General features: G+C 43.9%; 1 protein-coding gene across 4 annotated transcripts; it reads left to right on the plus strand.

The window, feature by feature from the left end:
• Window positions 1-3997: 3997 nt before the first annotated feature.
• On the plus strand, window positions 3998-25172 carry IFT57 (intraflagellar transport 57). Of its 4 annotated transcripts, none has more exons than XM_037422832.2 (11): window positions 3998-4042; window positions 4294-4463; window positions 5353-5461; window positions 5916-5969; window positions 6060-6178; window positions 10198-10291; window positions 10926-11009; window positions 13517-13642; window positions 14288-14554; window positions 19313-19379; window positions 24765-25172. In XM_037422832.2, the coding sequence occupies exons 2-11, from the start codon at window positions 4303-4305 to the stop codon at window positions 24935-24937; spliced, it is 1254 nt and encodes a 417-aa protein (XP_037278729.2). In that variant the 5' UTR covers window positions 3998-4042; window positions 4294-4302; the 3' UTR covers window positions 24938-25172. The 4 variants fall into 4 exon arrangements, with proteins under 4 accessions (XP_037278729.2, XP_075748773.1, XP_075748775.1 ...); XM_075892658.1 differs by lacking the exon at window positions 3998-4042 and adding an exon at window positions 4050-4202; XM_075892660.1 differs by lacking the exons at window positions 3998-4042; window positions 4294-4463; window positions 5353-5461; window positions 5916-5969 and adding an exon at window positions 7106-7382 and having other exon boundaries at window positions 6082-6178.
• Window positions 25173-27151: the final 1979 nt, after the last annotated feature.

Below are 27151 nucleotides of genomic sequence, written 5' to 3' on the forward strand. Positions count from 1 at the left end.
GCTGACCACAATAAAAGCAAATAAAAAACAAGACTTTTGGCTCCCGTATGGGAGCTGAAGCATTTTGTTTTTATTTGTTTTTATCTTGGTCAACGTATTGTTTTTATTGTCTTCAACACCTCAGCGAGAACCCACCTTCATTGTTTTGGTTAAAATGCTCGATAGCTCTCCTTAAAATCCTGTGATCGATTTCTGGCCCCGGCGTCCGCATTTTGAGGGCTTATGCCTAAGTGCAAGTCGAAGAGCACCATGCAGAACAACACGATGCGTTGGCGCGCTGGTTAGCGTGCATTCATAGCACTTTAGCCCAATAAACGACACCACAAGAAAAAAAGACAGGATAAGCTCTCCGTCCCAATTCTTTCTGGCGTAGATTTTTTATTTTCTTTTTGCTAAATATAGCACCGTGACAGAACATCAAGTCGTCAAAATTTTCTGAGTACTCCACTATGCTGTCTCTAATAATCATATCGTTGTTTCGGCACGTAAGGCCCCATTTATATTATCGCGATAGCAATTATATGAACACTCTGGGCGAGTTTTGGCCGTCGCTGTCGCCGTCATGTACCGTATAAAGTGCAAACTTATAAGCTCACCCACTGCATCGTGCGTTCTACGTGCGGGTAATAGCGTGCGAGCAGCGAGCAGGGGCGATGAACACAGCTGAAGCTGAGATCAAATGAGCCTGCCCATCTCCGTTGCTTCGAGACGCATGTGATAAGATCGCCCCCTAGGCTGTTGTACTAGCCGTGGAATGTTGAAGCAGAGGGGCAATGACCCTCCCATCTTTAACAAGTGGGTGGGGGAGGGAGGGAGCTTGCTCGAACAGCAACTATGAACTTTGATGTGACTAGCGTGGTCACCATTGCTGGCGCAGGCGCTATATCGCTACCTCACAAGCGGGCGGCTCGTATACCTTTCTGCGTGCAGCGCTCTCAGCACGAAGAGCGTGCTAAATGTGTCCCGGAATCGGCCGTGTTCTTTTTCACCAGCTTTTTGTAGAGTAGCGTGAGATCATATCCAAAATAGTTTGTTGCCAACCTCGCTCAATTGAACATTACAATTTGTTGCTATCGCATTCATTGTTTCACTCTTGCGGTGAAACTGACTTTTTCATTAATATTATTGAGCTTCGTGACAAAGACGAGGGTGTGTCCCTCACTGCCTCCGTCAGGGTGAAACTGTTTTAAAGGGCGGGTACATTCTTTTACCTTCCAACGACCGGGTATGGGCTTATCTAGCCTTGAACGCACAACAATTTTATCCTACTCTAAGAATGCATCTGCTTCAGGGATGCTATGGTCTTTGGGCGAGTGATAATCTGTATCCCAAAACTGCTTCAGCTCACAGATAACACAGCCGTACAGTGTACAGTACTCACAGATTCAAACATAGAATCAATATATTTTAGCATAACGAGTGATATGCTCAATTTCTCAAGATAACAACGCCTAGTCGCGACTAAACCGATCTGTCAAGGTAATGTTGGCCCTGATCTACGCGTTCGAATTGAAATCATGCCGATATGCCCCGAATAAGAGATGGTTGAAACGAAAGTATGTGTGTTACTTAGCCCTGAATTTTCCTGTTTCAATCCTTGGGTATGCTGTTCGTATATCGTATACCAAGCAGTCAATATACAAAGGTGCCCAGCAACACTGATGTCATGTTTCTGACCATGCAAGAGCACGGTCACTAAACTCTGCTTACCGTTATATAAGGGTTCCTGAAAGAAACCGAGCCACATATTATAGCGCAGCACGCGGCCTAGAATTCACAATGAATTCTCTAAGTGAGCTAAAAATTGCTTTCTATTCTCTCAACAAATGACGGAAGAGGCTCAAAAATCACTCGTCACAGCCGTTCAATCAGCCATTCACTGATTTGAGCATGGCGCGCTCGGTCGTTACAGGGATCGCCACGGGAGGCCGCGACTTGTCCACGTGTGAGCACGCGCTCGTATTGTAAATTAGAATTGTGGCAGCTTGGGCTAGTTGGTATGTCATGACGATAGTTATAGCGCGAGAACAAAACGACGACACAGAGACAAGAAGGACACAGAGACAAGAAGGTGTCTTTCGTGTCCTTCTTGTCTCTGTCGTCGCTTTGTTCTCGCACTATAACTATCGTCACGCATTGTAAAGCCGCGCATTCGAAGAGAAAAAAATAAACACAAAAAATTGGCCCTGTGTCAGCGTGTTCTACTGCAAATGTCGTCGAAAAACGATGGTCTTCCGTCTAGAGAGAGTGAATAAAACATTTACTTGATGTTCTGCGCGAGAAACATGAATCACCCCCCCCCCCCCCCCCTTCTGTTAAGCTCAGCTACGGGCATAATCCGGAAGGTGCACGATGACGCCCGGCAAGGCCAGTGGTATATAGTACATGTAAGGCTCGGCCTGGCGCTACCGACGTGGATTGATGCCAACGTTACTGTTCTAGTATGGTCCCTACAATATACTGGCTATTTTAGAGACCATAATTCTAGTAACGTTGGATCGACGCGGCCCGCCTCGGTCTGAAAAGACCGGGCTTCAGGACACTAGCTTTGTGAATGAATGAATGAATGAATGAATGAATGAATGAATGAATGAATGAATGAATGAATGAATCCCTGCCACGCATGGAGCATGGCATCGAGAAGAGGTAAGAAGTCGTCATCATCATTATCATAACAGCGTGGGCTCCCGAGCGAGTGCCACCGGAGAACACGGTGGCGTTATGTCACTTCACAAGCATGACTTTTAGGGAGCCTACATGAACAGGCGGTCATGTAGGCTCCCTAGTGACATTAAAAAATTATTCGAGACAGTGAAACCTTTGACATCTTTGGAAGAATTGTTGGCCTACGGTAATCAAAGCAGACCTATTCGTATCGTAAGTCCTTTGTCGACTGCTATGAACTGGAATTCAGACGGACTGGAGACCCATATATGCCACGACGTGGATGACATTTGCAACGACCGGTGAGGATATTTTAATCAAACTTTCAAATGATCTAGCAGTGCTCGATCACTTCTTGGTCGAATTGAACCATGAAGTGGTTCGTAATTTTTATGGCACTGTAGAGTAGCCTCCCTAATTCCTTGTATTAGCATTTGTCGCTGCTGCCCATACACTATATGAGCGCGCGTTCATAGATTACTTACTGAAGCAACGCAAGCGCTACGAACTAATTTTTCCTGAAATCATCGTACAGCAAAAGTGTGTGTTTTATCGTTGATTTCATTAACCTCAAGTCACTCAATTCCTTTAAAACTGTCAGCTTTCATCTCCCCCTTTCTCTTATGATACAAATTATTTCCATTCAGGATGAATGGTCCTGACATACCAAATGCACTCCAAGGTATGTCTCCATTTAGATGACCCTCCCACTTGTCACTTGGAGCCCCCTTCTCCCCACGAAGTAAATTATGCTGGCTATGCCGCCATGATTAAATATAATGATATATAAGGCCAATACAGGCCTACTGGCATTTTCTACATGGCTGGTTGGTTGCTATGCAGTTGTTGATTCATAAGACGGTTGGCTTTATACCAACATGCCCTGAAAAGTGACTTTTTGTTATGTGCTATTATTCTTGCAGAGCTGTTTATCGCTCAAGGGTCTCCGATGGGTTTTACGATCTGATCGAACGAACTGATCGGCGAGTGTAGTTTGGTATTTGTGCTTAACGTAAAAAAATGTGAATTTCATTATACGGCCTTGTATCGTTTAATCATTCAGCATAGTGATACGTTGCGTGTTTTTATTTGGTGAAATAGCCGCGTTAAAACACACTGTGCACGCGCGTCTTAAATCGAAAGCGAAACTAGTGAACAATAACAATTACCAAAATGCAACCCTAGTAAAAAAGTGAAAGTAAATGTTTTTCAAAATAAAAACTCTTTAAAAAGTTTTTTGTTCAACAATTCCGCGCCACAAAAAAGTAAATTTTGCGCTCTTAGCGTTAACTTTTTCTACAGTTGTCATGACAACACGTTTGTAAACAAATGACGATTTCCTGTCGTGCTCTCTGCGGTGCAGCAAGTCTCGGCTTGAGTAAGGAAGATCTCTATTATTCTCGTAGTTTATTGCTTTTTGGTAGTACAGAGGTTGTGGTGAACGCAGGGCCTTGTAATTTGATGGCCACTAAGATCAGTTGATTGCCTCATCGTGGTGTATTTCTATTCCTCGAATTGCGCACCGCTGGGCGTCAACTGTAAGGCTCGCGCGAGTTGCTCTCTCCAAACCTCTCGTTTGTAACCAAAGCGGGCGCGAGCTGAATGAGCCATATTTTACTCTCGTTCTAGCCTTCCGCAATGTCGTCCAAAAAGCGCGAGGAGCCGGCCAGCGTAGATGAAGTCGGGCCCGGTCAAGCGTACCTCCCTTTCGTCGTAATGGAGGACTTGTTGGACAAATTGAAGCTTATGAACTACGACACCGAGTTCACAACACAGTTTAAAGTCAAGCCTGTCAGCAGGTAAGTGAGTTCGCAGACGTTCATAATTGAGATGCGTCGGCTAACTCTGGTCGTTGTTCAACGTGTAGCTCCGTGAAAGCCCAAGCACACTTTTGACGATGTTTACCGAGAGATGCACGTTTCGGTAAGTGAACGGTGAATAATAATGAAGTTATGACCATATGGGTGATTCAAGTAAACTGAGACATCATAAATGTCGTAAAAAGGTTGTTTTTCCAGGATCATAAATAGACGAAGATTACAAAATAGGCAAGTTCTACAAAGCAAGGTCGTGGGAGGAAACAGTGCTATGAAAAAGAGTAGCGACTAGCTTCTCAATGATTATGAAGGGCAATGATGTTGGCCGTGAAACAAAAAAAATGTATATTCTTTGCGCCCTGGTAATTCTTGTGGCAATGTATGGGTGCGAGGTGCCTATCTTGTGGAAATATGAGAGTGAGAGCAAAGTTATTGTTTTTTTTTTTTTTTAGCTATAGAGGCGACGTAGACTTTTGAGGATTACATATGAACTGACAAAACAACAGACATATGGTCATGACGGAGACAAATCCCAAATGATCTTTCGAGGCAAAGGTGCTGAACCCTAGATCTTCTTTATTCTCATGATAACATGCAGCCTACCAGTTCAGTGGCTAGCAAAGTGGTAGGTGAGAAAAAAACATGGTGGACGATGCGCGAGATGTACATTATATAGACTGTATTCTTCAGGCCACCTAGAAACGTAACCTTGAGCTTAAAGAATGTGCATGAAAGAGATCTCACTGCATCACCAGTTGATTGTACCTTACTATAGCAACAATATTGTGACTTATGCACAGTTTATAAAGCAGCATTAATTCCATCGCTTTCCTTGTGGTGATGTGTCACTCGTTTGGTTTGTTTGTTTCAGGCATTATTTCGCAGTGCCAACGAACCCGGGAGAACAGTTCTACATCTTCTCTTCACTGGCGGCTTGGCTGATCCAGCAATCGGGCATTGCGTTTGAAACACCACAGGAGGTGAATTGATCGATTTTGTCATCACCTTGACTACTCTGAGTGGAACAATTTATTTTCTATCAGTTTTGTTGACTGTCTATGACAAAATGTATCATTTCTTTGAGGAAGGAACAATTTGTAAGACCTTTTTATGACCTACTTTATCATAAGGTTATAAATCTGCCAAAGGCGAAGTATAATTAAGAGGTTAAACAATCATGTCATAACTGTATGAATTCATAAGTTTCATGCAATTGAAATTATAGTTGCAATCTAGTGAAGCGGAACTGGCTGATTTGACTAGAACTGCGTTAATTTCTGTCTTCTCCTAGCGTAATGTATTTTACATAACTTCTCCTACGACTCACTACGTGCTTTGTGCCCCAATACTAAAGGCTGCTGTTCTGACATCATTATTGTTGTGGCTTTGTGACTGATTGCGCTTACTGAACCAAAGCTAAATTTCTCTTTGCAGTCGGATGATCCTAATACGACAATATCAAATATCCTAGATGTGCTTAGGAATGCGGTACGTATATAGTGTCTACAGAGACTTAGAGTGAACTTGTTGTCCCCAGTTGCTTGGATCTGTTTGCTTTCACTTCGTTCTCTTGCATAGGGCACCGCTATCGACTTCCCTCCGAGTCGCCTGAAACAAGGCTGGGGAGAGCACGTGATCTTCGTTCTCGACCATTTGGCTGACAAGGCCCTCAGGAAAAAGCAGTTTGCATGGAAAACGTGAGTAATTGAAATGTGCTCAGGTAACCACTTGCTGCATTTGATTGGCCTGTGGCAAAATTAAAAGGAACTGTTCACAGATATTCATAAATCTGAGCAGTTTGTGCATCAGGAATAGCGAAGCTGTATGAAGAATTTGTCTTTTTGTCTCGACAACACCTGCTCAAGACTTCGCAAGTTCGTCACTGTATGTAGTGTAAACCTGTTCACTGTGTCTGACTCAGTCACTTCGCTGTGTATGAGCTTTGTGTTCTCTGTACTCTGTTAAGTTCTGAGTATGTTCCTTTGGGCTGTTCTAGGTCCATCACCCACACCCTTCTCTAAGCAACACACCTGTGAATGACCTCAACACAGTGGTCCAGGGGCTATGGTGTTTGACCGCTCACATAAAAGTACGGATATCGAATCCTGGTTGCCGCGGCAGTATTTTCGGTGGAAGTGAAAGAACTTTCTGCCCATGTATATAGGTGCATGTTGAAGAACCAGAGGGGGCCGAATTTCTTGAGTCCTTCACTACGGCACACATCATTATCACATCATGGTTCTGAGACTATAAATTCCTACAGTTATCATTATTGGTCTAGTTGAAGCCCTGTATAAGCCAGTGATGTCAGAGACAAATGGGTATAAGAGGCATCACTGTGCCTGCATGGAAATACGGGTTGATCAGAAAATGAAAACATGATGCCCTGCTTTCAAGAGATGCCTCGCATAAGGGACCTGAAGTGCTTCCTGGTACGTGTTCGTAAGAAGGGGTTCGAGTGTAGTAACAGTTGGTTGGCGATATTGACTACACTGGCACACTTCACTGCTGTCATGTGGTAACCGTTGAGGCAAATTCACTTTTACAAAGTTTACAGCCACGAAAACAACGAGCTCATTGCCACCATTAACAATGTTACCTGTTTGTTCATTTTACTTTTGCAGCTAATTCTTTTTCTAGCTTGGGGCTACGACTTGTAGCTATGATACCATTGTTTCTGTGGCAACCTTTGTGTAACTCGAAGACAATCAAAGCGGACTGGAAACAAGTAAATTTCGTCTCTTGTTTGCCCTTTAAGCACACTGCAGAAATATATTATTTCATTCGTACTATTCAGTGCATCCCCTTGCAAATTGTTTTGTTTCTTTATTTGCAGAAACCACCGTTTATTTCTCAGCTGCACTTTACAGCACCACCTGTACAGCTTCACTTCTTATGCATGTGAGTTGAAGCAGTTGCACTTTATTGCCTGTTACTAGTGACAAAGACATTGTTTTACACTTTTGCTCACATTGAGTTCTTGCTCACTCTTTTTCTTTTGTTTTATAGTTTTTGAAAAAAAGTCGCATCTTTGCTGCAGAGGTGAAGCAATGAACGTGATAGCAGGAAATTGGAAGGTCACTTGCAGAACGGCAAGCAGATCAAAACGAGCCCTGCGTTTCTCATGCACAAATGACGCACGTAACGTACTCACAGGTACAGATGAACGCAAATAGGCATCTCAGTTGTTACTTTGCTGTGTCTGAAAAGCGCGCCGTTTTCGCAAACGGAGGCCGTGCAACAATTGCAGTGACCTTGTGCGCCAGGTGACTACAACAAAATCGTTCCCATGAAACCCAAAGGCTAGCCAAGACATACGATTCTCCCACTGCAAGATAAGGACACGCGATCGAGCGTACACCCCCTTATTCTCTACGCGGGCCAAAGTACGCGTGAGAGATCAGAGCCACCGCTCGCTCACAGCACCATCTTGCTGATAATGCTGAAAACACGATAGTTTCCCCCCGAGATGCCGCCATCAGCGGTAAGTGGTAGATATGAATAGCTTGTCGTTTGAACGTTGAAGGAGGCACCCTTCGGTGGCTCAGTGGTTAACGCCTCGCATTCAAGACGCGAAGGTCCCAGGTTCGATTCCGTGCGCCGGAGTCTTTCTTTCTGGGATTTTTTTCATGTGTTTTCATATATATAGATACATATACAGTGCATGACAACGACGCCAACATTGATGATGTTGGTGCTATAATTGCTATCGCAATAAAATGTATTTGCACTCGTATATAGTGCAAACATGAGGTCACCAGGCAAAGGCAACCTTTTTCGCTTGTTTATTTTATAATTGACGCTAAAAATAATTGACGAACTAAGAGACATATTAATATGTGGTTGAAGCATTATGCATGTGTACCTCAACAGAAGCAGTGGCAAAGAAAAAAATACTTAGCTATCTTGTCAGTGTATGTGAGTTTTATATGACTGCATGTTGCTACTCGCCCCGTTGCGGTGGTCTAGTGGCTAAGGCACTCGGCTGCTGACCCACAGGTCGCGACATCGAATCCCGGCTGTGGCGGCTGCATTTTCGGTAGAAGTGAAAAGGCTGCAGGGCCGTGTGCTCGGATTTAGGTGCACATTAAAGAACCCCAGGCTGTCGAAATTTTCAGAGCCCTTCACTACGGCGTCTCTCATTATCATATGGTGGTTTTGGGATAATAAACCCCAAATATTATTATATTACTATTTCATGTTGCTACTCATATCGAAGTTTACGCATCCTTTTTTTAATCTTTAGGAATTCCTCTGTTCATTATTTTCTTGCTTCCAAGATTTCTGCATATTGGCAATGTAATGTTTACATTATATGAGCAGGAAGCTGTTTCTGACTCGAACTTCTTTGTGATTGTTGAAGTACAAGCTGTAAAACAATTTTTCATAAGCATCAATTACTGCTGTTCAATAATTACCATTTTTTCCAATTTCTCTTGTTTTTTTTCTTCAGCATTTAACTTGGTATTCTGACATATACAAAGCTTATGAATTGAACGTAATAAAACATATCCCACGCTAAGGTCGAAACACTACAATGTGTCATTTCTTGGTTATTTTGTCGCTTTTTCAAGTCTATTTCCAACAGTGCACCACTTACCTCAGCCCAGCATCCCTCGAAGTTATCTTTGTTTAGTACAAACTTACTTGGCATCATTCAGTAAGCATTGCAGGTGACAAGAAGACTACCTATTTGGCACTGCATCATTTCCCAATGTCATATACAGTAGACTCTCAGTAAACGGAAATCTGTTGAACGGAACTACTGAATAAACGTAACAAATGCCTCTGCTATTTTTGGTTTAGGGCTTGTATTCTGCACCCTTGTTTATCTCTCATTAAACAAAACTCTTGTTAAATGAAACATACTTTTTCCGGACCCTTCAGGTTCCATTTAGTGAGAGTCTATATTGCCATGACATTAGATTTGTATGGTAGTGTCGAAGATTGGGCGAGTCGGTTTGTTGTATACTGGAATTGATCCAGCCTATAACAGGAAAAAAGAAACAGCCGAGCTGTCCAACACGCAAGGACAGAGCGCTTACTGTTGCCTACAAGACTATATATTTGATGAAATTTGCTAGTTAAAATTTGTTGGAAGTAGTGCTTTGTCCTTTTGTGTTGGCTGGCTCAAGCATTTCTTCTTTTCTGTTATGCGCTTGACCAGTTCAACTATTATTGGTGTAGAATAGTTGTGCACAGTTTGTTTCCTTCGAAGGAATGCACTTAGGAAGTTGAAGATAGACTGGCTTGTCACTCCATCTTGCTAACAGCTTCAGTGGGCAAGGAAGTGTACTTGCATACATGTGTACTTTCGTACGCACACTAACACCTAGAAAAGGACCCTCTCCTCTCCCCCGTTTGATTTAAGCACTCTTTCATCATCACCGAAAAGTGTGAGCGTGCATGCACGGGCGTGTTTTTCACACTTGGAGGGTATTATCATCAGCTGCAGCGCTCTCTACTGTCCTTGTTTGCTTCCGTAGTTACGCTGTAAGTGCTTCTAAGTTGCACTGTTTGTATATTCAGTTACGTCCTACCAACTTGCCCTAGTTTCCACGCTGCATTGATTACCTTAAGTGTTAAAGAGTCTTAGCATTCAAGAGAATTTTGCAGTGACTTGTCATAGAGTGCTGCCATAGAATGCAACATCAGAGAAACATGGAGGGCATCACAAGACATTCCATCTTACATGTTCATGTTTCTGCTGCTCAAGGCTTTTGCCACCAGAAGAACAGCTCGAAGAAGAAACAGTGGTTGATGATGCCGCAGAGGTGACTCTGGAGAAAATTGAAGAGGAGATGATGGAGGTGTGTTCTAACCCCTCTCTCTTTTCTTCCTTCTGTAATGTGAGCTACACTGGCCAAGGTTGAGCAGTTTCGCCTGGCTCCTGGAGAGCCGTAGGCTGTGCATGTGCGAGGATCAGTGATGTCATATGGCGCACAGCTGCCCCCACTGCACGCACCTCGCCAGTCTGTGGATTTCAGAGGAGTGACCTCATAACCATGGCAGACGCATGGGTGCGTGCCCAGTTGTGCGTCTTCATTGTGCGGTAGCAGAGTCTGACGCCGTGCTGGGGCCGTTTGATAGTGCTTTTCATTTTGGGTGCATGCACAGAGGTATCAGTGGCGTAATACATAGAGCTGAGCATTCGCCACTGTATTATAGCCATAGAGGAGGAGAGCCAAATTGCTGCTCAGTGACAAAGTAAAACAGAGAAGCTTAGTTTGTTGGATTTTGCTATTCGCACAGCTCTAGCTGATACCCAATATATTTGGGTCTGAAATACATCATCATCATTGTTAATGCCATGGTCATTAGAAGTATTGTTATGAGTAGTCGCAGTAATCATCACTGATTACAATTTAGTATTGTCTTCATGCAAGCGCTGTAACTGTTGCACAAAGTGGCATTTTATTCATTCGGCTCGCTCACATTCTTTAGGAGCAAACAGCGGAAGACGAGGACGATGATGACGGTCCAGTAATGGACCTGGATGGCTTGCGTACGCTATCGGCTGGCCGCTTGGTGAGATTGCAGTAACTTTTCTTGTGCAATTATATTGCTAAAATGTATCGGGTGCTCCATGAAAAAGATAACAGTGCTTTTGGTGGAAGCGACCACATGTGGAATGGCAGAGTAAATTTTATACATGAAACACAATGTGGCTCACTGTTCTGCTGATGTTGCTGGTTCACTGTATTGTGTTATTAGTCTATTACTGCTCTGTATGTATCTAGTTAACATTTATTAAGACAATAATTAGTTGTAGGACATGAACACGCCAACAGATGTTGCACTATCAGGCTGTAATAGATTTGAACCATCTTATCTGTGCTGTGCTGCTAAGTGTTGGTCTACTCTTGTCTTTCATTTTTGTACATTGTGTGCACTGTCTTAAGGGTTTCTGGACCCATAGCGAATAATATTCGTAAATATATTCTAAAAGAATCTACCAGTGGTATCTTATCTTTAACTTGTCAATTCATTCAGAAAGAAACGGTACTTTTGCAGTTTTTGTGTGGCATTGAGCCTAGGTAGTGATAGCAAGAAGAGAAGGTAATTCAACATGACTCTAGCCAGTTCGCAGTAGCTCGTAGCTTTGTCATTGTGCTAGCATGCCTGCAACTGAAAAATCATTGTGCTGCCTACAGGTATGGCATGTCAAGATATTTTGTGCATCGTTGAATAAGCATGCCGATTCGCATGCACACTTCTACCACAATGTAGCTAATGCAACACCAAAAAAAGTGTGCCCACTGCTCGTTTTTTATGGGATATGTGCACATAACATAATAAACAGGGGACATACTGTTATGTACCGTGGAAGCACCTATCCCACTTTTGCTGAATATTTGGCTAATCTTGCTTTGGGCTCATGTCCCATCGAAAGCAGTGAAAACAAAGAAGGCTGCCAACAAAAAGCTTCAAGGCAGCACTACGTTTGCTGTGCAATCGTAAATCATGTGCTACATTAACCGTTTAACCGCTAACCCTGAGTTGCACTTGTCACATGAGTTAGCATCAATGTCGCCAATGACGAGTCCCACTCGCCCGGCCCTATTTTCTGCTCCTTCTGCTGCCAGACGCTTATCACAGCTGTCAATTGCTTTGCCTGCAACTTCTACTCTAGATAAAGGTAGTTGCCTCTGAAAAACTGCATTTCGTGGCTTTCATGTAGGTTTTAAGCCTGGCAAAATCATTTCATAATGCCGCTAAGAAGAATACTGGTGGTGGAAGTGCTTCAAGAGAAAGAGCAGTACAGAAAGCAGCGTCTGTGCCGACATGGACTTTGTGTCCGACGGTGACCCCAGATATTGCTTCAGATGAAGACAAAAGATAACGACGATCTTTAGACACAATGCTTCAAAATTTACCACACAAAGTGCGACAATTAATTAGCAAAACCTATGTTTCTACGTAGGAAAGTCAATGAAACTTTCAGTGCGTTATCATGTATTTCTTCAAATAGATACTTAGACTTTCGGTACGTTATGACCCATTACCATGACATGCACTAAGGCAAAATCTCTCTCAAAATTGGTTTTTTTTCTTAATTTGTGTGCTGATTATAAGTAGAAATAAACAATGTAATATATTTTCAGAAACATAAATGCAGGAAAAAATTATGAATACCCCGAAAAAATTGCCAATTTGGTATGTTTTTTGGCAGTTAAATTGGCAGTTAGAAGTTTGGTGCCTACTCATTGTCACTGTACCTAGCGAATTATAAGTCCAACTAAGTGAATGGCGAACTCGGCAAACAAAACCGCCTAACTCTTTGTTTAAAATAGGCCTGCCATGCGTGAGCTTGCGCATCATTTCTTTGCCGTAGTTGCAGTACTTTAGGGCGTCATGCTAGGAGTCCCACTCGTGGATTATTTCTCTGCATACTTTGAAAATGCCAAGAGGTGCAGCGCGGATAGTTTCTTGAGGCACAGTGACACACAAGGACTTTTACCTTCCTTGCGACAGTGTAGGAGCGCATCTTGCAGATTGCCGTGGTGGCCGCAGTGGAGTGAACACTTTTCAACAGACGCTGGCGCATTGGAACAGTTGGAAGAGCGGGTGCTTAAAGTATAAATTGGACAATCGTGGAGTTTCAGAAATGCTAATACTGATGGCTTGTGCAAAACTGGGTACTTATGCGGTAGCTTAGAGTATTTACTATTTTTAGATGGGCAAACACATTCCACTCCGACAGATGGAAATTACATTGAATACCGTTCGTGCAGTTGCACAAACTGATGTGTGTACAGAGAAAGTCAACACGGGGTACTCAAGCCATTCATAAACCCATCTTTCAAAGTAGGCACAATTAGAGATGCCTACCTGATATCTGTGTGTCACACTTTCAGTAACACCACTCATGCCACTAACGTGATCAACCAACTCATGCTTATTGGAACATTGAGATATGCCTTCATTGCGATAAGTCTGGCCCAGCTGTGTGCGAGTGTCACACGCCAGCACCATGTTTTTACGTTACGATGTTCTGCAGCTTGAATACGCATGTGTTTTGTACAACTGTACAGGGTGGATCATCTCAGTTGAACAAGCCCGAGGAGATTCTACAGTCAACGGTGGATAGTGCCGAGTGGAAGCTGGAAGTGGAGAGGGTCTTACCCCAGCTTAGGGTTACTATCCAACCCGATGCCAAGGTCAGTCAGCTGCGTTATTAATAGAAATACCTATACTACTGCGGTCCTCAAAGATTTAATAGTATTTGTGTTGGCTTTCGTTTTAGCTTGAAGGGACTGCGATGTGACAGCAGCTTTTTTGTCTTATCTGTAGTGCTAGCAGATGCATTATTGGGTGTTACATTTTTCCAGATCATGCATTCATTTTTTCATAAACACTAAAAAAAATATCGGTTATATTGTAGACATAGACAGGCATGCACAGGGTTTCCCATTATGGTGGACAAAATTTAGGCAGCCTACATAACCACCCATTATGTGGGCTTCCTGGGCAAAGTTTCATCATAGTTGGTCAAGTTTGAAAGACAGCATGCTTCTCACAAGGACCTGCCTTTGGTTCCTGGCTTTTTTGAAGTAAATACAAGAAGTAAACATTCATTGTTATGCAAGATCAGGGATTCTTAGCTGCCATAATCATCAAAAGCTTGCGTGGCCGTAACCCTGCTCTGGACAGTGATGGTCCAAATGAGTAAACATGTGGAGCAGACTTTGCACCACCTATGCCCCTCTTATACGCACACCCATGGTTATAGATGTGTATGACACAGATGACTTGCTGTCCCATTCTTGTATATCAGTGCTGATATTTTAGTTCCTGATTTACAGGACTGGCGTGGTCATCTGGAACTGATCCACCAGCAACGTCGCGAGCTTGATGAGGGCCTGCTTATGACTCGAGCTCAGCTCGAGAGGCTGTCGGCTGGGCTTGGCTCAGTTCTAGACAAGCTGGCTACTCGCGAAAAATACCTGAACGCACAGCTGGAAGCACCCTTGGCCCAGTACCAGTCAGTGCAGGAGGCCCTGGGGCGCACACGTGAACACTACCGCACTGTCAGCGGGGGCATCACCGACCGCTCACGTGCACTCGCACAGGTTGGTATCGGGCTATCGGCATTGCCTGTAGAATTTGACTATAACGAGGTTCCTCTGACTAATGCCCAATTCTACTGAGAGAGCAAGAGCACTTAGAAGCATTCTGAAAGTGCTCTTTTCGGAGCCGGTGTGTTTCATTGGTTGAACATGTGCAAGAGCACTGTCATCCGTTGGTTGAGCGAGAGTGCTTTTGCTGCGCTGAGAGAAGCCAGGAGCTATTTGCAGTGCTCTCGCCTGAAAAGCGGAGTAGCCGCAGTATGATGAGTCATGTGGTTTTTCAAAATCACAGCCTCTGAGTTTTTCTTCAGCCTGCGAGTGGGGCGGCAATGCTAGCAACCATGTGTAGTTTTAAAGCACTGTTCCACTGTTTTGTATGGGTGGCGACTATGGCAGCTGGACGTCTGCCAAATGTGTTGTTGCACAAACATACTATGTATTCGAATAATGAAGAACAAGTGGCTTTCCGAATTCACATGTATTTTGCTGCTGCCCCACAGAGAATACACCGGGGCTTGGAATGTTTCGATCACATGGTCTCCCCACTCGTCACCCTCTCACCTGCTCTCCAGGAGCGTGCCGCATTCCAGTGGCAGATGGAATGGCCCTGCCCCTCTACTCCTGTTCTCGCAATGGAATTCGCTATAAGAGCATGGCTTCTCAATAGTTTCTGGGCCAGTGAGTTTGGCTAGGGTTGAGGCTTGGGCTAGTTGTTTGACACTTGACGGGGAAAGGACAGCGAAAAACTTTCGACAGGACTCACAAGAAGGCACGACAACAGCGCTATGGTCGTGCCTTTTTGTGTGTCCTGTCGGAATTTTTTCACTGTTATTTTCCCCGTCATAAGCTAGTAATAGCTGTTGTTTATTTGCTTGTTTTGAACAACCACTCTAGTGGCTAAAATTTAATGCTGAAGTATCACGTAAATTTGCTTTTTCTGTGCATTTGAGCCATTCAGTAAGATGGCTCATTTTCGTGACTGACCCACTACAAGAGTCTAGTGGTTGAGGTGCCAGACAGCCGACCTGGCAGGTCACGGGATCAAATCACAGCTGCAGCGGCCGCATCCCAACGGAGGCAAAATGCCAGAGGCCTGTCTGCTTAGATTTAGTTGCATGTTGAAAATCCCCTGGTGGTCGAACTTTCCAAGGCTTTCTCTTACGGCATCTCTCATAACTGTATCATGTTTGTGGGATGTGAAACCCCAACAATTAATTATTAATTGTTTCTATGAGTGCAATCAATCATGGCTGCACCATTCCTAAAACCATGGCATCCATGGCCATGTTGAATCAAAAGTTTAGACAGGAGTGCATTAATGTACCTAAAGGGACCCTGCAACACTTTTTCAAGTAGCCATGGAATGGATTCACTAAAGGAGCTTTTTTCCGAATGAATTCACTGCTTCGAAAAGGTCTGAAATCTATCTAGTACGAGTGGAGTTACAAAGATTTGTCGCGCACTGCAATTGCATTCTCTCTTCTCTCATTCCGTTCAGAAGGCTGGAAACTAAGCAGGGAAGAATAGACCAAGGAAAGAAAGTCGTTACGTGCACCTCAAGACCTTGAGTGCTTTATTTATTAATTTTTTTTCATCCAATACGAGGCTTATCAGTGCACGCAGGTGAACAAGTTGCAGCCTCCCGTGCCAAGCCAAGTAATGACCAAGCAAATCGGCCAATGGCTGATACAATGGCTGTGATTGTGAGGAGTTATTTTCGAGCTTCTATCGTCGTTTTTCAGGAAGGAAAAAACAATATTTAGCTGAATTTGAGAATTTCTTGTGAATTCTAGGCAACGTGCTCCACTATAATATTTGGCTCGGGTTTTCTGGGGAGCCTCGACTACCCATCGGCATTATTTTCTGACCACACGTGAAAAGTGTTGCAGGGCCCCTTAAACAGAAGACTTTACATGCCACACAGGCTTCAATGCGCCACACAGGTGAACGGTGCACATGTTTCTCAACGTCAACATCGCCATCTTCTTAGACTGTCTTGCCATAATGTGGGCTTCTCATGAGACACTAGCAATGTGCAATGGAGGAAAAGAGAACACAGAGCACTGCATGTGCCAGATGTGCTCGACCTTATTTGTTGTGGTTGTTAGGCACGTCATGTCGTAAGGTGTGTGATGCGAGGAAGATGGAGACGATGCAGACACAATATGGCAGCTATATTCGACGACAAAGACATTACAAGAAGCACAATGCCACGAGCCCAGGCACCAAAAAACAGAAAAGAATAAGAGGGAGCAGTCTCACTGCCTCTACGATGTCCGGTGCCTTGTGAGTTGAGGCTTATTGCATGCTTATGATGTAGTCATCGCTAGGGTGCACAGGTCAGCATCCTGATGCAGAAAGAACCACCAGGCGCAGGCGTAGCCGCAAGCTGTAAGTGACGTCGCACTTCACCAGTGGTCAGCGGTTTTGGAGTCTTGAGGACACTCGCTGTCTCGGAGGTGTCAGTAGTGGGCCCACCCAGACTCGTGCTTGGTTACACGATGAGTCAGGGACTTCAGCGGCTTAAAAAACGGACGCCCTGACTTCTGAACCTCACATGTAGTTGTGGTTTCTTCATAGGCCCTCTGGCAATGTCTTGCCAGCGTCTCTTTTTCTGTTTTTTAATTCGCAAGCTCCAAATCTGTATTCTTTTTCATCTTCTAAAAGGAGGCTGCTTCACTGGTGTTTTTCGTGTACTTCGGTGCATTTGTCCACAAATAGCCTCAGCTTGAGGTCAAGCCAGCTTTATGCTAAGCACAAATCTTGTTGGCTCATTGTGATTCTAGCATTGGACTAGCTCTGGCGACATTGTCTCCAATGCCCAGCACGTGGTTCTGACATAGTCTGTAGTATTACTCGTGTTCAGCCTTGCCGACGGTGGTCTTTTCTATAAACCATTCTCTTTTACCGAGGAGGCACTACAGTTATCGACATGATGAACAGGGACTCTTTCTTTCAAGATTCATGAACAACTAATTTTATTTCGTATTTATTAGTTTTGGTACCAACTATTATTCCTCATCCCCCACCACCAACTCCGAAGGGCATGGTGCTTCTTTCCCCTTTTTTTTGTGCATTCATAGGGAATGACTACTTGAAGCAAGAGGCTCTGAAAGAGTAAAGCCTCTTCATAAAGTATGGTGCTGCTCTGTTTTAAAGTGGCATTGCCTTTCGACGCACCAGCGCCTATTTGGTCCCACTGATACTAGAAGAAGGTCTTTATCCTACTTTCTTCTGTCGTTGCCTTCCATGTTGTTTTCGCACTTGCTGAAAACATACATGAGCAAGAAGTATCCTCGTTTGTCTGTGCTCCCTAAGCTTCGTTAAGATTCTAATTTGAAGCATTATGTTGGTAGATGGTCGGTGAACAGGACAGCAGCAAATAAGCTTCTTGCTCTGTGCTTCAGGTAGCTGTGTGATGGTAATGTGTTTATGCCGGAGAAAACATTTATATTGTCATTTCTGCTCTACAAGAAACAAACAAAAAGGCAAGACTCCACTTCATCTGAGAAGTTTCTTTCAGCACTGTGAAGGCTACAGGCCCCTTTGCCACTAGGAAGGGCGATGGGCCCTGCCACATGTGTTCGTCTTCTCAGCATTTCTCTGGTGTCTGCTTACTCATCTAGGGCGAGTAAAGCAAATAGACGGCACCGCTAAAACAAGAAAAAAAAAACTGCGGAACCTATTTCGTCTGGTTCCCTCTGCTTCAAGTTTATCGAGTCCTCATTGTGTGCTGATTGACCTATAAGTTATAAACTGACGCTGGTACTATATGCTTTAGGCAAATGGGCTGATGCTTTGATAGCAATGTATTTGTGCCTATACTGCGCCGATTTTATGAACCGTTATCAAATTCTCGGTGGGTTAGGCTTAGCGGGTGTGGCTGAACAAACAGCTGATCTAGCAAATAACAACAAAATGCACTTGATACTTGGTACTCAGCATAAGATAGCACAAGGAGATGTCTTATTGCACTATTTATTGGTAGCTGCCAGCACATTTGGATCACCGCAAGCGCGAATTCCTATCAAAGTGGGCGGTCACGTCTGTATGGGTGCTGTCTTGTTGATTTGTAACCACAGTTACCGGCAGTTACTTACGCAGCAGTCAGGGGAACACGACATAAATGTGACGAGAAGTAAACATATCACATGTTGATGTGGCCAAACACCTACCAAATGAGCGTAAACCTCTCAACCCTCCTAACTGTAAGGTAATTTATATCTGGAACTATGTTTTGCTTCGCAAGCATGTGGCTTGCTTACAACTCATCGACTTGGTAGTGCTGAACGGTAGTGGTGGGTTGGAGTATACTTCTTTAAGCTTTCGTCTGGGTCTGGCTAATGAGAGAGCACCAATGTATGGTGGTGGGACGACACAATTATTATGTCATTGTAATATCTTTCGTTTGTGTCAAATATTTTCTTTTTCGAATTTAGACATCCGCAAACATTCCCTGAACATAAAGAACAGAGTACCGTCCTTCACGCTACATTAGTACTCATATAAAGATTTTTCTCTTCCTTACAAAGCACCAAAGGCTGTCAAAACTGCAGTTTTAGGGAACCACAGGCAAGTTAAGCAGGCATAACTAAAAAACACTGAACCACAATTCCTTCATGTTGGCTCTTTGTTGTTGTTTCTTTCTTGTTTTTTCCTACTTGGCACATTGAACATTCAGTTTCTGCTGGTTTCATGTAGCATTTGGTTATATTTAACAACACGGTGTTGTTAATTTTTTTATTGAACCATTTCTTGCAGATTACTGAAGAGCTGGAGCAAATAAAACAAGAAATGGAAGAGAGAGGCTCGAGCATGACAGATGGAAGTGAGTTTTCTAGAGTGTATACCTCCTTGTATCAGTAGGCTTCAGAGCAAAAAAGGAAAATTCGCTGGAAAACCAGATGTAATATAGAATACGTATAGCACTTTTGGCACATACAGTCAGTGGCTGTAACAAACACTGGCTTATTTGTATGCTCAATAACGGTCTCTCATCATGCTTGAGTATTGCAAACAGGCAAGCGTAGTGCATGTAAATCTTATATTGGCAGTTGCGTCTGGAAAGTTCTGTCGCACCAATATCGCACCCAAACATCCGATTATTCAAACAGGACATTTCGCGCTCTTCTTCTCGAAGGGTCCACATAGTGAATCAGGGATATTATTCATCTTAAATATAGTGCAGCTAAAAAAGTTCAGAGAGAGATGAGAGATGCAACAGGGCGAGTGCTGTGGTATGATGCAAGGCCCGTAGATGTGATACATCACGTACCCACATAAGTAGCAGCATTATGGGGAATCTGTATCTTTATGAAAAATGCAGAGAGCGAAAAACTGTCTCCGAAAAATTTTGCACCCAGTAAAAAAAAAAAAAAAGACTGAATGACAAATAAAAATAAATAGCCACTCTTATAATAAAAAAGAAATTGTTGGGAAGTCAGCTTTAATGCTTGTGAAAGAAAGAAAAGAACTGATGTCTGAGGATGCAGACCACTACGGAGCTGGTAACACGCCACTGCTTTTCACAGGCCCAGTTGATTTGCTTTTAGCCCTCGCCGTGGTGGTATAGTGGCTAAGGTACTCGGCTGCTGACCCGCACGTCACGGGATCAAATCCCGGCTGCGGCGACTGCATTTCCGATGGAGACAGAAATGTTGTAGGCCCGTGTGCTCTGATTTGGGTGCACGTCAAAGAACCCCAGGCGGTCGAAATTTCTGGAGCCCTTCACTACGGCGTCTCTCATAATCATATAGCGGTTTTGGGACGTTTAAACCCCACATATCATCAATAATTTGCTTTTACTTCATTACCTAGATTGTGCGCTGTTTTTTTTTTATCGGCGCAAGTGTGAAGCCCTCTGAACAGTGCCGTTCAAGCCTACAGCTCCTAAAGCAGTCAGCTTTATTTCAGCTGTTGATTGCTGTGTAGCAAACTAAAGGGGTAGTGACGCAAAATTTTCTGGCTGGCATGTTTTTGAATAGTAAAAGTTCACTGAAGACAAGCACGCAACAAAGCAACACACTGTCGATAAGCATAAACTAGTATGTACCAACGTGCCCAAATTATTACCTTGGTAGCTGAGAAGCATGCAGGATCAATCCTCAGAAGATGTGTATATATATTTTTCTTATTCTTTATTACTTTATTTTGAACGACATTGAAATATTTGTCCAAGAAAACACGGCTCTTGCCTTTAGCTGTGATATCATCTACGAAATATCAACAATTAGTATAGCTTGGGAGGGAACTTAAGTAAAGTTTTATGTTTCTGTTCTACCTTGCGTCATTGGCATCATCCTTGGTGACTGAAAGGGGACCCCCAATTTCGGAGACACCACCGCTGTAGCTGAGCTCCAAGCTGGTGAAGATAGTATGATGGTGTCATAGTCACCGTTGTATTCTTGCTGTGCTTGCGCTGCCACGCTACAAAATGGCAGCTGCTTATGTGTCCATGTCCACGGTGAATGTGTGGAAAGCATAGATGCCTCGAGAAAGTTGTTGCCACTAGGTAACGACGACATTGAAGGTGCAGGGTATGCGACAGGCAAAAGAAAACGAGCAGACCACGCAGGCATTGCAGAAGTGCATCACAGTTCTGTGTGCCATTCCACGCAGGTGGCATTAGTTGCATTTACCGGCTCGTCACTCTTGGAGCTTTCTCAAAGTGAAACCAATAATGGTCGGTAATAGACAGGGTGTAATGAATTATGTAAGTCATGCACTGCAGCAAGCAAAGTGCCACGTTGTAACTAATAGACCCCCAGCAACATGTTGCGGCAAAAAGAGCGCCAAACCACAATTGTCGTGTCACAACCTTTTTGAAAGAACACTAAAGGCAACTATCAAGTCGACGTTGATTGTTGAAATAGCGATCCAGAAACCTCATAGTGTTACTTTTCTGGCAAGAAAGGGCTTATTTCGATATGAAATCACGTTTTAGTGGTCCGCATCGGGTTAGCGCACTTCAAAAAATTACCCACCTGAAGAAGCGAACCGTATCACTTCATTGTTGCCATGCACAACGTTGCCCGGTTTTACTGCGTGGCCGCCAACACTAGTAGCAGCAGAACGAAAGCAGTGGGAGCGACAACAGCAACAACAGCAACAACAGCCATTGATCAATTTCTGTCCATTGGCTCCAAGATGGCAGACATGTTTTGATTAAACTGGGCCCCGCTAGATAACACAACCTGTTCAGTTTAACTAGTACGCGAAAATTGAATTTTCGAACCACTCACGCCATTACTCATAGTAACGTCTTGCAGTTCTTTTTTTTTCATGAATCAAACAGAAACGAACAAGCAGCATTTTATTATGTCTGTTTCTTTATTTAGTGCAGCTATCGATTGCTAGTGACTAATTGTAGGCGGTTGGTCTGATGTCACCTGGACCATTTTGCAAATGTCCTACTGTAGCACATGTTTTCTTAGGCATTAACCTTAATTTCTCGGTAAGTATGGGAATTCCTGTTGATAGTATTGTGGGCATTTAGTATACCCATCCTCTTCACCTGTACATTATCATCATTATCATGTGTTGCTCATGCATCCTCATCGTTGTCACCTAGCATAATCATCTTGGTTCGTTCATCGTAGCTGTCGGCTGACGGTTCCTCGGGCCTTACAAAGATCTTCCAAACAAAGACTTCATACGTGGTAGAGACTTCATCGACGTTTCCTCAACATCTTCAATGCTTGGACGAGGTCCTGACTTGCCTTGCGGGTGCTGGTCTTCAAATTAACACCAAGAAGTGCCATTTCGCCAGCAGATCTATTAAGGTCCTCGGTCATGTTGTGAGCAAGGACAGAATTCGTCCAGACCCTGAGAAAACTGCTGCTGTGCTTTGCTTCCCTCGCCCTGACAAACCGAAAGAGTTGCGAAGTTTCCTTGGTCTCGCCTCTTACTTTCGGCTATTCATACAAAACTTTGCCTCCATAGCCGCACCCCTCCATAAGCTACTTACTTCCGGTACGCCCTTTCAGTGGTCTCAGGTGTGTAAATCGGCTTTCGACAGGTTGGAGAGTGCCCTCACAACCGACCCTATACTTTCTCATGTTCACGACGATGCACCAATCTTCCTGCATACAGACGCTAGCGGCTGCGGTTTAGGAGCCAAGCTCCTGCAACGCGACAACTCTTCGCGAGAGCGAGTCGTTGCATACGCCAGCCGCGTCCTCTCCGCAGCCGAAAGGAACTACACACTCACCGAGCAGGAGTGCCTTGCCATCGTTTGGTCAGTGCAGAAATTTCATCCTTACCTGCACGGAGGCCATTTCACCATTGTGGCCGACCACCACGCTTTATGTTTGCTTTTGACACTCAAGAACTTGTCGGGACGCCTCGGCCGCTGGATTCTACGCCTCCAAGAGTATGATTTTGACATCGTATACAAGTGTGGCAGAAAGCATAGTGACAAAAATGCTTTTTCTCGCTGCCCGCTACCAGCGGCTCCACTCAGCGTTTCCGCAATCACTTTGCACAACACACCCTCGAAGTCCACGTCTACGGCGGTTTTTTCTCTCGCCTCTATGGACCAGCTGCCTTCGGACGACCCCCACGATTTTCCTTCTCGATAGTTGGCTGCCTCATACTGTCGACGTATTATAGGCTACTTCACTGGCAGTTCCCGTCCACCTAATGCGAGGCTTCGTCGCCAACTCTCACAATTTAAGCTGGACAACTCGGTGCTGTGCCGCAAAACTTGCCATCCTGACGGTCAGCGCTGGGTTCCCGTTCTACCCCAATCGCTTCGGTCCGAAGTCCTCAGAGCGCTTCATGACCATCCGACTGCTGTTCACCTTGGTTACCATAAAACCTATGATCGCCTTCGAAGTCGGTTTTATTGACCAGGCATTACCACTAGTGTAGCTCGGTACGTCGGGTCCTGCACTATGTGCCAATGTAGAAAACTACCCACATCTGCTCCAGCCGGTAGACTACAGCCTCTTCCGTGACCAGCCACACCATTCGAAGTTGTAGGCGTCGATCTTTATGGCCCCCTTCCAGTCAGTGCTGCTTGAAACCGGTGGATAGTAACAGCCGTTGACCATTTGACGCGCTACGCCGAGACGGCATCCGTCACTACCGGTTCAGCTTCTGAAATTGCCGATTTCATCCTCCGAGCCATTATACTGTGTTATGGTGCTCTACTTGTATTGCTCATTGATTGTGGAAGGGTCTTCCTTTCACAACTATTGAACGAAATTCTTCACGCCTCAGGCACAACTCACAAGACTGCCTCTAGTTATCATACCCAGACCAACGGCCTCACTGAGCGATTCCACCGCACTCTTGCTGACATGATCGCCGCCTATATTCAACCAGACCATAAGAACTGGGATTTAGTTCTACCATTCGTCACTTTCGCATACAATACGGCCATTCAGCGGACAACCGGCTACTTACCATTTTAACTAGTTTATGGACGCTCTCCTACTTCTTTCCTGGACGTCTCTTTCTTTACCTGCCACGCGAATTCATCTTTATCCTCTTCAGAGGAATACGTTTTACGACTGGCACAGTGCCGCCAACGTGCTGGTATAAATACTGACGCATGACCGCAAGAGAGAAAGCTAGTTTATGATGAATCGCATTGTGCTATATCCTTTCAACCTGGAGACGAAGTGCTTCTTTTGACGCCTATTCGCACACCTGGTTTATGCGACAAACTTCAGCCACAGTTTACTGGGCCGTACACAGTTCTTGAAGAGAGACCAGTGAATTATCCTGTAACACCACTTGTAGCCCCAGCAGATCGCCGTTATCAAACTGCTGAAGTCGTCCATGTCTCCCGTATGAAGCCCTCCATGCGACGTTCTTTGTCCCCTTGACTTGCCGCGGCCAGGCTGGCCGCTTTCACGGGGGGCAATTAGTGTGGACATTTAGTATACCCATCCCCTTCACCTGTACATTATTATCATTATCATGTGTTGCTCATGCATCGTCATCGTTGTCGCCTAGCATCATCATCTTGGTTCGTTCATTGTAGCTGTCGGCTGCCGGTTCCTCGGGCCTAATAAAGGTCTTCCAAACCAAGACTTCATAATATTGTCATTTTAGATGTTGCCCTACATTGAGCATTCACTCTGATGTAAAGTGTTATTTGACTTTAGTGTACCTTCGACAAAAATTACTGTCCCTCCAGCTGCGCTGGCTCTTCTGCAATATACTAGTCGTGTACTCATGAGTGTCTTGCGTTTCTTCTTTTCAGCTCCCTTGGTGAACATTCGTAAAGCGCTCAGCCGTCTCAAGCAGGAGATAACGCAGATGGATGTGCGGATAGGTGTAGCAGTGCACACTCTTCTCCAGGCCAAGATTAAGGAGAAGGGAAATCTCCAAGACATGGCAGATGCGCCGGCGGCCAGTTACGACTCTGTGTACTAGTTTTTTTTTCTTGCTTAGAAAAGAACTCTCCTGATAATGAAATCGCTTGCCGTTACTTTTTTGTGATGTGTACCTGATTTGTTGTTGAACCTTTTTTGGTGGAGTTTCTTTGTGCTATAATAGCATTACTGCCAATTTCCCCAATTTACCACCAACAAAACTCCTTATTTTTTAGCGGTCCTTCCAATCGTGTGGTCGCAGTAATAAATTTCTGAATAAATCTCTCAATACTTAACAGCTACTCAAAATGAAAATATCAAATGAGAACAGTTCTAAAAAATTTCCTCGTCCTGAGGAACCAAAACAGCTTCTCATACCCTCCCCTCCTACCCACAAATGTTAGGAAATGGCAGGCTGCCACGTTACAATGGAGCCGTTTTTATGTATGGCTTTGATTACTTATGGTTTAGCATGCTATCTTCGTCTCAAAGAGAAGCTCGCGATAATATCGCACTTCAGCACAACCACTGTTAGCTTCACAATCATATAATGTTAATGTTGTCAAGCATGCCAAGTTTGCAAAAAGGCTACGATATTTTGCGAGTCATGGCAGTTTTCTTTCTGAATGGGCGCGTATTCATGTTTATAATTACAGGCATCAATATGACTGTCAGTGTGCAAAACCTTTACTGCAGCCATTCACAGCTGCATATGATGTTACTGCAACCCTGCAGAGGAAAAAAAAACTTTTTTTCGTTGTCCCCGCATCCATTCTACGATTCTCCCAATTTGGGAGGTCCTTTGCTTTCTAGTGTTTTCTTGTTTCCACTATACAGCACAGAACTCCCTTCTGTAGGCTACCTGCTGAGATGCACTTACATCACGCATCTGAATCCTTTAGGTACAGTGTACCATACTCATTCAATGCTTCGAATAGTGCATTTACTGCTTTGGGTGGAAGAAGTGGAGCAACGTAATCCGCTTTTTTTTGACAACCACGTTCTTTTTTTTTTTTTCCATCAGTTAATTCTTTATGTGTTGTATTTATTTACATTTTCATTGGCCGCATTAAGAATGAAGCACAGTGAAGGTGAGGGATGCAAATAACGAATAAAGATGCATAGGTTGTTGTTAAAAATATTCTTCAGCATTTGATTTGCGATCCTGAACTGAAGTGTATAGAAAGGGGACTATAAACTTAAAGGGGCTCTGCAACACTTTTCCAAGTAACCTTCAAACTGCTTCATCAAAGGAGTTTACTGCCTCATGAATTGACTGCGACAACAATTTTTTTAATCCGTCAAGTACAAGCGTAGTTACAAAGGTCTGTCACACGCTGCGATTGCTTTTTCTTTTCTCTCATACTGATGTGCATACTGGAAGCTAAGTAAAAGAAAGGGATGACACCGGGGCAAGAAGCTACATCACGTGCACATCATGACGTTAAAAGCACATTGTATTTCTTTTTTTTCTTCGAACAAGCATCTTACTTTCAATGCGATCACGTGCGCGGGCACGTGGTGGCATCGTTTGCTTCATAGTTATAGTGGCCACGCTTGCAGCAGCCAATATAACTATATAGATATCAAGAGCGTGTAAGAAGACAAGAAATGAAACTATGACTATCTCTATAACTATGAAGCAAAAGGTGCTGAAATTGGCCAATAGCCATAAATTTCAGCAAATGGCATCGTTTGTTGAGAGAAGAAGGAATGATTTCCAGCCGACTTTGAATATTAATTGCAAATTCCTGGCTGCATTATAATAATTGAATTGATTGCACATTCTCAGGAGCCTCGAATACCACTAGGCAGCTTTTTGTGGCCATGTTGAAAAAGTGTTACAGAGCACTTAGAAGAACAAAAAGAGGGCACATGAATGCAATAAGCGAAGGGGAAAGACAAAACCGGTGGTTCAGACTTCTTGAACCATATGCACGTTCCACAGAGTGAAGGTGCACTGATTCGCTGGGATAGTCTATTAAATCTAGAAAAACAATGAAAATTACAATTAAGAACTAAACTTGGCTGGAGAGTGTTTTTGTTCTTATAATTTTACTCCTCAATCCCACAGATTTCTGTCAAATATGTTGTTTACCTTAATTCACTGAAACTATCAAAATTTTCTGGGTGGCCACAAAATCGGCCCATTGAGAAAGCTGCTCATGCACCACAGGCCTTGCTGTAGATGACGAGTACTCGCTCGCTTTGTTATACACGCCCACTACTTCTCGAGGGGTCCGAGATTGGCACCATAATCAACCATGGATTGCGA

Source organism: Rhipicephalus microplus, chromosome 4 (genome assembly GCF_043290135.1).
Source record: "Rhipicephalus microplus isolate Deutch F79 chromosome 4, USDA_Rmic, whole genome shotgun sequence".
In the NCBI taxonomy this organism is placed as follows: Eukaryota; Metazoa; Arthropoda; class Arachnida; order Ixodida; family Ixodidae; genus Rhipicephalus; species Rhipicephalus microplus.